Below are 15,000 nucleotides of genomic sequence, written 5' to 3'. Positions count from 1 at the left end.
CGACGGAAAGACTTTGGAATGCAGAAAACATCTGGCCGATTTTGTTTCATCTGTGGCGATCCTAACCATATTCGTCCCAATTGTCCTCATTTGCACGATTGTCATCGGTGTTTACGTCCAGGACATGTAGCCCGTAATTGCACGGCACAGGCTCCAGTACATCGAGGTAGCGGTAAGCAAAGTCACGTTACAAACCTGACAACTAATGTACATGGTTTCATAATGGTAACAGCTATAATTGGTAAAGAGAAATGCCCTTTCCTCGTTGACACGGGAGCTGATGTGAGTTTAATAGGCTATGATGTCGTTGAGGGAAACAAGTTGGCAATGACACGGCAGGTCGCCCGTCAACCGGTAATGGTCGATGGCACGATACTTAGATGTGAAGGTATGATGAATGAATTTATCCAGCTAGGATCTCGTGGTATTCGTGCCTCCTTTTACGTGGTTAAAGGAATTCCTTATGGAATATTGGGAACTGATGTGTTGTCGTCTCTAGCGGTACAGATTGATGTGGCCAATAAGAAATTGTGTATTGACGGAGATGAAGTATCAAGTTTCGAGAAGGTTGACACCATTCAACAATCTTTTCGGCTGGTAAAATTTGGGCGAGTATTTGCACCGGTCCACATGACGATTCCTCCAGGACAAGAAATGACTATATGGGGTCAAGTTCGTTCTGCCATACCAACGGAATGGACAGGTATTATTGAGGTAACAGAAGATTTGTGCGAAAGATCTGGTTTGTTGGGTTGCGATACGATTGCAGTTGAAGGTAATCAAAAGAGGGTTCCTGTCCGAGTTTGCAATTTGACGTCTTCCCCTATAGCAGTGTATAAGGGACAAAATATTGCAGAATTTTCGGAAGCGGCCGTTGTTAATAATCAGAATGGAATTAAACGTGGTAAATCTCCAGATGTAGGGAGTAAACCTTGAACGGAGGTAACTTTTGGAGACAAGTTGACGCAAGTGGAAAGGACTCAGTTAGAAAGATTGCTCAAGCGTTATCGTACCGTATTTTCATATGAAGGAAATGAGGGAAGTGCAAAAGGAATGAAGCATACAATTCCGTTAACAGATGATGCTCCTGTGACATGCCGCCCTCGTAGATTGCCGACAAAGTGGAGAGCGGAAGTTGCAGAAGAGGTGAGAAATCTTCACCAACGAGGAGTTATACGTCCTTCAACGTCTGCGTTTGCTGCACCAGTATGTCCGGTACGAAAAAAAGATGGAACTTTACGTTTGTGCATTGATTATAGAGCTCTAAATGCGAGAACTAAAGATACGGCTATTCCCACGGGAAATCTATTAGAAGCTGTTGAATCTATGGCTGGAGCACGGTTTTTTAGTAAAATCGACTTAGCGCATGGCTATTTCCAAATACCCATTGCAGAGAAAGATAAAGAAAAGACTGCTTTTAGTACACAATCCGGATTATGGGAATTCAACAGAATGCCATTTGGACTAAAGGGAGCACCAGCTACATTTTGCCGTGTGATGAATTCAATCTTAGGTCATATGTCACCATTACAGCTAGTGCTATATATGGATGATCTGTGTGTTTTCTCTGACTCGTTTCATTCACATTTAGAACGTCTAGAACAAGTCCTTCAGACATTACAAAGTCATGGATTGAGAGTCAATGGAAAAAAGTGTGAGATTGGTATGACTGAAGTTGTTTTTTTTGTGGATATAGAGTGAGTGCAAATGGCCTTAGTCCAAAATCAGAAAAGACAGTGGCGATTGCCAAAATTCAGAGACCGAGTTCAATTAAAGAGGTCAAGTCATTTTTGGGTATGACCGGTTGGTACCGACGTTTTATTCCGAAATATTCAACAATTGCTAAACCACTTACGTCGTTATTAGAAGGTGACAAACTTTTTCATTGGTCTCCTGAATGTGACAGTTCGTTTGTTACTTTGAAAAAGAAGATAATGTCTGCTCCGGTGCTAGCTCATCCTGACCCATCTCAGATGTCTATACTTACAACGGATGCCTCAACGGTAGGAATTGGAGCCGAATTAGCACAAAGCACTCCAGACGGTGTGAGACCTGTAGCTTATTTTAGCAGAGTTCTGACCAAAACAGAAAGAAAGTATTCTACCTATGACCGTGAGTTTCTCGCTATAGTTATGGCGGTACGACATTTTCGACACCGTTTGATTGGAACGAGGTTCATAGTACGAACGGATCATCGTCCCCTCCAATTTAGATTGGTTGTTAAAGACCCTTGGGGTCGAAGAGCCAGGTGGATTGCGGAGCTGGAAGAGTACTCGTTTAGTGTAGAATATATAAATGGTGAAACAAATAAAGTGGCGGACGCTTTGAGTCGTTTGGAACCTCAGGATGAGTACTGGTGCGAAAACGACATAGAATATGGTGCAGTCGACAAGATAATTCCCGACTGTGCTGTGAGGTCGTTATCACAAAAGTGTGTTGCCTGGGCTGAAGATGTATGGTCGGCAGATAAGTTCAGGGAAGCACAAAAGAGAGACCCGTTGCTTAACAAAGTGTACGGCCTATTGAAAAAGAATATTTCTGCTTCCGCTGCAAGCTTGTCTTTGGACATGAAGCAGTTGTTTAAAGAAGAATTACACATTTCTTCAACTGATATTCTGTATAAAACAAATCCTGGAGTTGGATCACAAATTGTGGTACCATCAAATTTAATTCCAGATGTTCTTAGACTGGCGCACGATGAACATTTGGCAGGTCATCAGGGTTCTAAGAAACCTTTGCTTCGGGTTTTGAGTCGTTTTTTTGTGGCCAACCGTTCGTAAAGATGTAGAAAACTACACGCAATCTTGCACTGTTTGTGCTGAAAGAATGCCTGTCAACAATAAAGCTCGAGCTCCCCTGTTGGAAAGACCGTCATCGGCAAAACCATTTGAAGTTATTGAAATGGACATCAAAGGTCCTCTACCGAAAACCGACGGCGGATATCAATACATTTTTGTTATACAAGATGCCTTCTCGCGGTATGCAGAAATGTGTGCCATACGGAGACAAACAGCCGATGAAGTTTGTGAGAAACTACAAGAATGAATTGGAAGGTATGGTATTCCAACACATTTTCATTCAGATAATGGTCCTTGTTTTGTAAGTCATGTCTTTAAAGAATTTTGCAAACAATACGGTATTCGACATTCGTTTTCAACACCTTATCATCCACAGGCTAATGGATCTGTTGAACATCTTAACCGCTCTCTGGGTGAATCTGTGTCTAAGATGGTTGCGTCACATCAACGAGATTGGTATGACCATCTCTTTGCGGCACAATTTGCTCGCAATACAGCATACCACGAAACCATGGGAGATACACCTTATAGAATCGTTTTCAAAGATTCCCCAAGAACTATGTTACACGTAGCAGCGGATCTGGTATATTCTGAGTCAACAGATGAACATCAACTACCTACCGTGTATGCTGACCAAGAACAGGAGAAAGTTGCAGAAATGTACGCTAATGTCGAAAGTAGATCCAAGCAGATGAAGGAAGCTAGACAACAACAATATCAAAAAAAAGTTCGAAATTTTCGTAAGTATAAGATCGGTGACCTGGTATGGATAACAGCAACGTCTCGACGGGTGAAGGAGTCTCGATCACTGTCTCCCAGATGGACAGGTCCCTATACAATAATTCAACCTTTGTCGGATGTCGTCTATTTGCTGCAAAGATGTCGCGGAAAGAAAGTTATTTCTGTTCATCACGATCGGATGAAACTATACAAGTCAAGGCCCTTACATCTCACATCGAATGAACGATCGAAAGTGATATGTCAACCGATTGATAATCTCCAACACGATAAGACGGATCCTGGACGGGATAAAGGGTCCAAGGAATGGCAATGTTGTTCAGGAGGCGTTGACCAACCGGAGAATGGCAGCGATGACGATATGGACCAACTGGAGAATGATAACGAAGACAGTATGGGTGAAGACCACAATGGTGATGATGCAGTTTGAATCCAACGTCCCGTCCGCAATCGACGTCGCCCACAGCGATACGGAGATTACCTAATGGATTCCGACATTGATTCTAGTATGGACTCTGATTAAGTCTATTCGCTAATTAAGTTAATTAGAGAAGGTTATTTTAGACACTATTTAGAGGGGGAGTGATGTAATGTAGTGTATGGTCACGTGATACTTCAGCGATGTATTTAGCCTGCAGCGCTATAATAATAGCTCATTCTTGATACCCCCACTTGCGCGTGCCAAAGACATTACACCATCACTTCACTTACCTTGCACGTGCACCACCCAAGTCAACATTCACAAACAACAGCTTGTTGTTCACGACGCGTCTGTACTTGTAGAGAAAGTCGGAATAGAATGAGGACTGACTTGTGGTTTGATTGGTGTTCAAGACGATGAGATTGTCAATCTAAGGAATGAAATGATGGGACAACAGTGATTCGAAATGACTAAGAGAACTGCCTGTATTGTATCGCGTTTGTTTGTAAGTGTCAGTGTGTGTGTGTGTGTGTCTGTCTGTCTGTCTGCCTGTGTGTGTGTGTGTGTGTGTGTGTGTGTGTGTGTGTGTGTGTGTGTGTGTGTGTGTGTGCGCGCGCGCACATTGTGTGTGTGCACATGTGTGTGTCTGTGTGTTTGTCCATGCTGTGTCGCTAAACTACAAATAACACATCTCTGTGGCATTATTTTGTATCATCACAACCAAGACACAAACAACACCAAAACGTTGATAAACAAGCAACTTCCATACCTGCAAATGATCTCTCAACATGTCCATTAGAGTGGACCCCATCACGTTCACCGCAGACGTCATCATCGACTAAAGCAAACACAAACACAACTTTTTAGTGTGTCTGATCAACACAAAAGTAAGACAGACAGACACAGACAGACACAGACAGACACAGACAGACACAGACAGACACAGACAGACACACAGACAGACACAGACAGACACAGACAAAGACACAGACAGACACAGACAGACACAGACAAAGACACAGACAGACACAGACAGACACAGACACAGACACAGACACACACTCTCTCTCTCTCTCTCTCTCTCTCTCACACACACACACACACACACACACACACACACACACACACACACACAGACACAGACACACACACAGACACACACAACAATTTCCTATCACTTTACACTACTAAACAAGAAAGATAGAATCACCTTTCTTTGTATCTCTGTTTGTAATGTCTGAACACTCTCCAATATGGATTCACTTCCGAGTGACACTTTTACAAACTGTTCGTTACCAAAAATGCGAAAATCACACTCCTCACACGCATACTTGCACATCAGGCCCAACAGCAGGCCAACTTCTAGGATCTACAACAAGAAAACTTTTAATGATCAAAGTCTGTTTGATTACTTCACGTTTGCTTAACTTGATACAGAAGTACTACAAGCTTGTACGCCTGTCTGTCTGTCTCTCTGACTTTGGTTCATAAAAAGATTGATTGTGTGTCTGTTTGTCTGTCTGTCTGTCTGTCTGTGTGTCTGTTTGTCCATCTGTTTGTCTGTCTGTCTGTCTGTCTGTGTCTGTCTGTTTGTCTGTCTGTCTGTCTGTCTGTCTGTCTATCAGTCTGACCATCTGTCAGTCTGTCTGTCTGTTTTTCTGTCCGTCTGCTTGTCTATCAGTATGTCCATCGGTCCGTCTGTCTGTCTGTCTGTCTGTCTGTTCCTGTCTGTCTGTCTGTCTGTCTGTCTGTCTGTTCCTGTCTGTCTGTCTGTCTGTCTGTCCGTCTGTCTGTCTGTCTGTCCGTCTGTCTGTCCGCCTGTCTGTCTGTCTGTCCATCTGTTTTTCTGTCTGTCTGTCTGTCAATCAGTATGTCCATCTGTCTGTCTGTCTGTCTGTCTGTCTGTCTGCCCATCTATCAAAGTCAAGTCCATTAGTTAATGACTTCGTTGTTTGTAAGGACTGATGTGTATTTAAATAATCCTAGCATATGTACAAGTAGAATATGTATGAGAATAAATTATCTGTCTGTCTGTTTGTCTGTCTGTCTGTCTGTCTGTCTGTCTGTATTTCTTTCTTTCTGTCTGTCTGTCTGTCTGTCTGTCTTTCTGTCTGTCAATACATATATTTTCAAACATTGAACTTATACGCCATCTAAGCAAAGCAACTAAATACTATCCAGTCTGTTTGTCTGTCTGTCTGTCAATCAGTCTAACTATCTGTCAGTCTGTTTTCTGTCCATCTGTCTGTCTATTAGTCTGTCCATTTGTCTGCATGTCTGTCTGTCTGTCTGTCTATCTGTTTGTCTGTTAGTCTGTCTGTCTATCAGTCTGTCCATCCGTCCATCTGTCTGTCTGTCTGTGTCACTATCTGTCTGTTTGTCCGTCCATCAGTTTGCCTGTCTGTCTGTTCATCGTCTGTCTACCACCACAGCTCTAATGCAATCTAATACCGTTCTTGGTTTGCCTATTCCTCTAAACGAAGTGCAAGGCCTGTCTCCACCAGACCCCACATGGCAAAAGATGACCGTTCGACCATGAATTGGCTTCACATTGTGACGAGTAGCAATTTTCACAGCCATGTCCAGTGATTGTCGATAACGAGCAATAATCTCAAAATCCGCTTTCAGTATTTTAGCAGCTCTAAACAGGAACCATTAAAATTCCATCATGTATAATACAAACATAACATGCTACACTCAACCAGAAGACAAAGAAATGGTCAAACAGGTGGATAAAACAGCAGAATGTGTGTGTGTGTGTGTGTGTGTGTGTGTGTGTGTGTGTGTGTGTGTGTGTGTGTGTGTGTGTGTGTGTGTGTGTGTGTGTGTGTGTGTGTGTGTGTGTGTGTGTGTGTGTGTGTGTGTGTGTGTGTGTGCCACAAGTAAATGCTTGTCAAGCCAACTTACTGCGTTGCAAAATGATGCCTTCGTTTAGCAGCAATGAGTTGTGGTGTCGGCAGTGTTTTCTTCACTTTCATAGCTGACACTACAACGTAAGCAAATATGAAATAGCAACATGTGAAAGTGAAGCTTGCTGTTGTCTGTAAAATGTCTCCATACACTAGACTATTATTGTATTGGAGGGATGCATCTCACAATACATTAAACTATTGTATTGGAGGGATGCATCTCACAATACACTAGACTATTGTATTAGAGGGATGCATCTCACAATACACTAAACTATTGTATTGGAGGGATGCATCTCACAATACACTAGACTATTGTATTAGAGGGATGCATCTCACAATACACTAGACTATTGTATTGGAGGGATGCATCTCACAATACACTAGACTATTGTATTGGAGGGATGCATCTCACAATACACTAGACTATTGTATTAGAGGGATGCATCTCACAATACACGTTTGAACTCATTTATTACATAAATGAGGAGCACTAACTATTATATGGCCAACGCATTTAACAATGATGCAGTACCAAAAAACAGTAACAGTCAGTAGTAGCTCTAACATTATATAACTATCCACGCAAACATACAAGCAGACAGCAAAAGTAAGATTAAAAGCAAAGACCTAGTGTTTATTTCTAGAGAGCCATATCCTGAAGGATTCTTCGATTGTCACTTTAATGATTGATGATAGAAGATGATGTTGATGTCGTTTAGGCAGAGAGATAATGTGAAGAAAAGGGTGAAGACTGAAACAATCGGTGAAGCCTCTCGAACCAATTTGAATATTAATTTGTTTACAGATGTAACCTCTAGATTCGATAGTGTTGACGAGATCTGCATAGCGTTCAGATTTTCGTTTATCAGCATGAGAGAAGTTTGATTCATATGGAATAGTCAGTTCAATCACATAACATTTATGAGTATCAGTATTCCACATTAACATGTCCGGTCTTTGGGCTGTTGGAACAATGACTGATGGAAATTCTTTCTCACATTCTTTCAAATCAACAAATATTTCAAAATGTTGGGGTAGGTGATTTATGACTGCATTGTAGAGAAGGCTGAGGACGGAGTTATGACGTTGATTATATTGACCACGTTGTAGAAGAACAGAACAATTATTAAGTACATGGAGGAGAGTTTGCCGTTGATGACATAAAGGACATTTTATCATATGTACGTTTGTTCCACAATACAAGATTGGCATTGGAAGGTAGGGTATCAGAAACAGCATTTAAAACAAACGACAGCTGATTTTCTGGAAGACAGGAAACAATGTTTGACCACACCTCGGATGCACAGTTTTCTAAATGGAAGATTGAACCCTGGACACACAGGTCTCTAGTTTTGAACAGAAGTTGTTGTTGATGCTCTTCTTTTATCCGCTCTTTAGTGATATTGCTGAGTTTTCCAGCTGAGGCAGCAGGTGCCTCGCTTAATGATTTTGCCGCTTCCCGAAAAGCAGAAAATCTGCTTTCATGTGAGTTACTGTATGCAAGACTAGTTGCCAAAGAGCAAACGCAGTTAGCTTGAGACGATAAAAGCCGAGTAGATTTAGAAGATTGGAGGAGCATAGAAGATGTTGATAAACATGGTAAACCAAGATCAGCATTTTGTGGAATGAGGTAGAAGATAGCTGTACAGGCACAGCGACGAAGTTTACACCATTTTTCTTTAAAATAGGATGTGACAAGACGATCTAGTTCAGACTGCAGCCAACTTGGAGAGAGAGGAAGTAGAGATAGATACCATGACAATCTTGGGAAGACACCGTTTTGGTAAAGCTTTAATTTCCATCTGCAACTGACAGGGCAGTTGTCGACATTTTGCATCAATCTTTTGACCCTGCTAACTAAAGAGACTTTGAACTTTGCGTCAGACATGCTTCCATTAATTGGCATACCAAGAAAGGTGAAAGACTCGGCACCCAAGAATGAAATAGATCGATTAGAGATTGAGACCAAAGGATCCCGAAGATGGAATTTGGGTTTGTATGATAGTGCAAGGGAAGAACACTTGGAAATATTGATGCAAAGTTGAGACCAGGGACACCATCAGACACAACATTACAGAGACTCTGCAGATCTTTAGGAGATTTAGAAACAAGAGTGACATCATCAGCAAATAGAATTGCATTTATCCGATGAGGAGAGTTGTTGGATTAATAGCCAATACTTGATGTACACTGGTTCGGTTGTAATATTGTATTGAAGAGATGCATCTCACAATACACTAGAATTGTATTGAAAGGATGCATCTCTCAATACGTGAGACTATTGTATTGGAGGGATGCATCTCACTATAAACTAAACTATTGTATTGTAGGGATGCATCTCTCAATACATTAGACTACAATACATACACTTCAATGTTCCCTCACACAAAGTACTTGCCTGGTTCTGAAGCCATCTTTTCCAATTCGCTGAGAACTTCGAAAGCAGAAAAGAATCGAAAGGGAAACTGACGACTGTTAATCACAGATCCCTAATAACCATAACAACAACACACATCACTAGCTAACATTTAAAACACCCAATTAACAGCACAACCTACAACCAAACATTTAAATGTGATAAATCAACTGTGTGTGTGTGTGTGTGTGTGTGTGTGTGTGTGTGTGTGTGTGTGTGTGTGTGTGTGTGTGTGTGTGTGTACATACGTCAGGTCAAACTGCTAAATTGTTACCTCATCTGTAAGTTTCTTGATCACCCAGCCATGGTGTTTACGTGATATCCCAGCCAAAATCAGATTTCTGAGATTGCGCAGCATGGCCATAAACGGCAACTTACGATGATCTAATGAAATCACAAGACAGTAAATACATTATTGCTATTAAAACTAAAACTATATTTTCTGATATGTTGTCTGTGTGTGTCTGTCTGTCTTTCTGTCTGTCTGTCTGTCTGTCTGTCTGTCAATACATATATTTTCATACATCAGTACTATTACAATCTAATTGTCCAAACACCAGTCCAAAAGCCCACAATGGGCCACACAAAAAAAACCAACTACTTATAATTAACAAATGCTTCATCAACGTTCAGAGAGTTTTTAAATTGTCCTGCTCTTCCTAATTTTCTACTAATCACATTAGCATTGCATTTTGCAATGCTATAGACAAACAGCAACGCCAATAGGTCTTGAATTCTCTGCTGTTCTTCCTTCCATCTGTCTGTCTGTCTGTCAGTCTGTATGCTGATCTGTCTGTCTATCTGTCTGTCTGTCTGCCTGTCAAATTTTTATATATTTTTATACATCAAAGCTAATACAGGTGAAACTAAAGTAACAGCTAATGAACAACAAGTGTCACAACTACAATTACAATTACACAAATAACAATTAGCATTAAAAAGCTCCCCTACAAAGCCTACAAACCAAAATTTAGTTTACTGAATTAAAAGTTGAACAACATCTAGACTCTGGCCAGCTTTCTGTCCATATGTTACTCTCATCATCATCCTAGCCAACACCGAGGCATTGCAACGCTAAAGTTGTACTGACAAACGTCTTCTCCAATGTGTCTTAAAATCTGAGGGATTGTTTCTTCCTTCTTCATCTCTATATAGTTTGGAAAGTTTATTGAGAAACGTTGATGCTTCTTCTCCCCACCCACCAAAGGGTAGGAGTTTACCCTCCAGGCAACTGCTCTTTAGAATATTTGTTATGTTTGATGTCTTCTCTTCTTCTTGCTGCAGCTCCATCCGTAGTTGCTGCACTTTGCAGAATGTCCTGGCTCCAAGGGTGAGCAAGGGCCACATCAAGCTCAACATTTCCCCCACATGTTGAGTCAAACACAACAATGTCTGCTCTATTGTTGGATGTGGTATATCTATCATTTGGTTCGATTTGATGTTGGCACTGTAGACTGCTCAGGCATTCAAACCAGCACAAAACAACAGAATTGTGAGACCCAAATGGGCCTCCACCCATTTTGCATGTTAGTAAATGGTACCCTTCAACATCTAGTGACTTTCCACATTCACATTTAGTGGCCCAAGGTGGTAAAGACAAAGGTAGACCCAATCTGAGAGAAGCCGCCAAGACAAAATTGGCAGATGAAAGTGCAAACTTCTCTGAAGATGGAATGGAATCTAACCATGCTCCTGCTCCTTTACCTCTAATTGAACGCAATCGCGCTGCATCTCGGTTACAATCAGTTTCAATCAACTGATCTGCTTTTGATTGTACAAATTCTGTTGTTAGACAATGTTGCAAGTTTTTTGTGTTAGGCAACAAATCCGACAACTTGAAAATATCTTTGAGATGGTGTTCTAAAGTTAGCCCAATATCACTCACATGATTAGATGATGTCACTAGAGAGTTGACTTGATCTTGAAGAACAGGAAAGCGATCAGGCAATAGCTTAAGAGAATGTGCCCAGCTGGCAACAAAAGCAAAAGGTCCCACTTCGTTTAGGGAAGTCATACCAAATCCTCCTAGTCTTACTGGCAATGTTGCTTGGTTCCACATATTTCCACTGATGTTAACATTTCCTAGCAAACAAGAAAAGGTAGATTTTGTTTGCTTGTCGTAGATAGTAGCTGCCTGTTCCAGTGTTTCTGGACATGTTCCTCTTGCTAAGTGATTTAGCAGTGTGGTATGACAGTATCTAAAAAGCAACATGGATGCTTGCACATTATCCAAGTCGACAAACTGTCTACAAAGATCATTCCCTATTTCTGCAATAGTGGAACATACTCGTGCAACATATTCACGTTCCCAATTGGTGTTCCTAGTATCATAATGCCTTCACTTGAAACAGGTATGGTATATTCAGAAGAGAAGGTGTCTTTTTTGTCGTGTGAACAGTATATTTCACATTTTGTTTTTCTTTATTTCCAATCCTATTTTGAAAAATTCAGTGGAAAAGACAACCAAGGACATGTTTTGCTGGTCCAACTAAGAAAACATCATCAAGATAAGCTAGCACTCTTGTTGCTTGGAAACTGCTTTGCAAATCAACCAGGATTTGTTGTATGCTTAAAGAAAACAGAACTGGTGACAGGTCCTAGTGGATCTCCCTGATGGATGCCTTCTTGAGATGACAAAATAACTGGGACGTTGTTCTGTAGGAAGATCAGAGGACCAGACCCAGAATACATTTGCATGACATGATTTGTCAAGATAGGAAAAGATTTCATCACATGTTGCAGCAAATGGGAGCAGTGGACTGAATTAAAGGCATTTTTAGCACCAGTCTTCAGAACAATCCAGTCACTGTTGGTTTCTAGTAGAAGCTGGATATGGTGTAAGAGAAGATCTGTTCCTCCCTCTGTTGACACTCCATGCTGCAGAGGAGAAAAAATTCGAAAATTCACTTTTCATACATTATGCAGTAACTCTTCTGAAAACTTCTCCAATAGCTATTGGTCGAACATCTCCTGAGGCTTTGGGCAAAGCAATCGGCCGTGCTGAGGACAACAACCTGGCAATTGAAACAGGGACTGATCCATTCGCAATACAAGAAAAAGCAAAATGCAACTGTTCAGCAGAAACTGTGTTTGAAGCAATAACTTTTAGGTGTTCATATCGCCATCCTGATGGGCCACACCCTGAGCCTCTTGGTGATTTCTTGATGGAATTAAACATATGCTATTTTGACAAACTGATATGCATAGCAGTTGGAGAAAGAGATGGCATGTCCGGAGTGTCAAACACCCGGATAGGGTGCTTCTCAGCAAGCTTGTGAGCTGTATCTGGAGTAGCTGGAGCTAATCCTGAGCTTGTAAGAACACGAGCAGCTCTTGAAAGTTCACCACATCGAACCAGACTTAGGGCAGCTCTCTTGTCATGATCTCTGGAATTACCTTTAGCATTCCCTTTCTTTGTGTCTTCTCTACTACTAGACAGTAAATTCCTCCCATTGGAAGTTATGGAACTGCTTATACATGTAAGCGGTCATAATACCATGTGCAGTATGAGCAGCAGCAATTTCCAGCCTGTTTCATCTGTTAGGTTATTTCTGATCTTTCTAAAGGCTAGTGAACAGCAATCCAGGAAGTTAGCTTTCATAGCAGGTTTGATCTTCTGCACCGTTCTCGCTGGAATCATTTTGAGGATCTCCTCAAATGATAAACCGGATGTACTCCCACGCTTCAGTTTCCCATGAAGGAGAAGCAGAAGACGTAGAAGTTTCTGGTAACACACTACGGGTTAGAGGCGTCTCAAAACTAGGTAAGGTGTGAGCATTCTTTGAAGATGGTCACGAATTTGAAGGACATTGGCTGGAAACAGATTCAAAACCAACGGTCGAGCAGAAAAGTTTCTTGCATTGTGACAAATGTTGCCCAAGTTTCGCAAACCACTTTGAGCAATGGTGACATTTCAAAAGGTTCAAACGAGAGACAAACAAATCCGGGATGTTGTGAGCATCGGTGAGATTGTCTGATATAACAAAGAACTCGCTGAATCTGGCCTTTGAAGGCACAGAAAACAACCCGACAACTTTCAAAGTCAGACTTATGATCAGGCATAACAAAACATCGTTCGAAAGAAATACGGATGAAACCAAAGACCACATTCAAAAACCAGGCATGTTCAAGTCACATCCGGAGTCTGTCTGTCTGTCTGTTTGTCTGTCTATTTGTCTGTCTGTCTGTCTGTCTATTTGTCTGTCTGTCTCTCTGTCTGTCTGTCTGCCTGCTTGCCTGTCTGCCTGTCTGTCTGTCTGTATGTCTGTCTATTTGTCTGTCTATCTGTCTGTCTGTCTATCTGTCTGTCTGTCTGTCTGTTTGTCTGCCTATTTGTATGCTTATCTGTCTGTCTGTCTGTCTGTCTGTCTATTTGTCTGTCTGTCTGTCTGTTTGTCTGCCTATTTGTATGCTTATCTGTCTGTCTGTCTGTCTGTCTATTTGTCTGTCTGTCTGTCTGTTTGTCTGTCTGTCTGTCTGTTTGTCTATTTGTCTGTCTGTCTGTCTGTCAGTCAGTCTGTCTGTCTGCTTATGTGTCTGTCTGTCTGCTTATGTGTCTGTCTGTCTGCTTATGTGTCTGTCTGCCTGTCTGTCTGTCTGTCTGTCTGTTTGTCTGTCTGTTTGTCTGTCTGCTTATGTGTCTGTCTGTCTGCTTATGTGTCTGTCTGTCTGCTTATGTGTCTGTCTGTCTGTCTGTCTGTCTGTTTGTCTGTCTATTTGTATGCTTATCTGTCTGTCTGTCTGCCTGTCTGTCTAATTGTCTGTTTGTTTGTCTGTCTGTCTGTCTGTCTGCCTGTCTGTCTATTTGTCTGTTTGTTTGTCTGTCTGTCTGTCTGTCTGCCTGTCTGTCTATTTGTCTGTCTGTCTGTCTGTCCTTGACTGTTTGCCTGTCTGTCTGTCTGTCTGTCTGTCTGCCTGTCTGTCTGTCTGCCTGCCTGTCTGTCTGCCTGTCTATTTGTCTGTCTGTCTGTCTGTCCATCTGTCTGTCTGTCTGTCTGTCCATCTGTCTGTCTGTCTGTCTGTCTATCTATTTTTCAGGCTGTCTGTCTGTCTGTCTGTCTGTCTGTCCATCTGTCTGTCTGTCTGTCTGTCTACATATTTGTCTGTCTGTCTATCTGTCTGTCTATCTATTTGTCTGTCTGTCTGTCTGTCTGTCTGTCTGTCTATCTATTTGTCTGTCTGTCTGTCTATTTGTCTGTCCGTCTGTCTGTTTGTCTGCAAATGTCATCATTTTGTCCAAACCATCATATCTAAACACTCTCTTAATCTTACCAATAAGTTCCTCCCATGTTGATGCCTTGTTGCCCTTCAAGGACACCTGCGTCTCCCAAGTTTCTGGTGTTGGCAACTTCATTCTTTTTCCAGCCTTTTGTTCATCAAATGTGCCCGGCAGTCTGCTCTTGTAGAAGCTCTCCAGATCATCAGGGTATTTCTTGCCAACGAGGCACATCACGTGATTGACTGGTTCTGTGATGTGAAGTTTACGAATCAGTTGCTTTAGAGTGAATGATAGCCGAACGAGTTCTTCATCTGTGTGATGGTCTTCTCCTTCATCTGGGGCTACACCAGATAAAGACACCTAAACGATAAAATAAAATTGTGAGAATCATATCATGTGAGATGCATCCTTCCAATACAATAGTCTAGTGTACTGTGAGATGCATCCCTCTAATACAGTAGTCTAGTGTATTGTGAGATGCATCCCTCTAATACAAT

The 15,000-nt window shown here is 41.6% G+C and overlaps 1 protein-coding gene across 1 annotated transcript in view; it reads right to left on the bottom strand.

The window, feature by feature from the left end:
• The window catches only part of LOC134187557 (telomerase protein component 1-like), a 53,263-nt gene that overhangs the window by 28,321 nt on the left and 9,942 nt on the right, over positions 1 to 15,000 (bottom strand). The window contains exons 8-15 of the mRNA XM_062655710.1: positions 14,557 to 14,863; positions 9,560 to 9,669; positions 9,268 to 9,358; positions 6,865 to 6,943; positions 6,409 to 6,598; positions 5,168 to 5,326; positions 4,727 to 4,795; positions 4,248 to 4,387 (exon numbers count right to left, since the gene is read on the bottom strand). Coding sequence (XP_062511694.1) covers positions 4,248 to 4,387; positions 4,727 to 4,795; positions 5,168 to 5,326; positions 6,409 to 6,598; positions 6,865 to 6,943; positions 9,268 to 9,358; positions 9,560 to 9,669; positions 14,557 to 14,863 — 1,145 coding nt within the window. The remainder of the gene's footprint in view (positions 1 to 4,247; positions 4,388 to 4,726; positions 4,796 to 5,167; positions 5,327 to 6,408; positions 6,599 to 6,864; positions 6,944 to 9,267; positions 9,359 to 9,559; positions 9,670 to 14,556; positions 14,864 to 15,000) is intronic.

Source organism: Corticium candelabrum, chromosome 12 (genome assembly GCF_963422355.1).
Source record: "Corticium candelabrum chromosome 12, ooCorCand1.1, whole genome shotgun sequence".
Taxonomy (NCBI): Eukaryota; Metazoa; Porifera; class Homoscleromorpha; order Homosclerophorida; family Plakinidae; genus Corticium; species Corticium candelabrum.
This window is presented reverse-complemented; position numbering and strand designations above follow the sequence as displayed.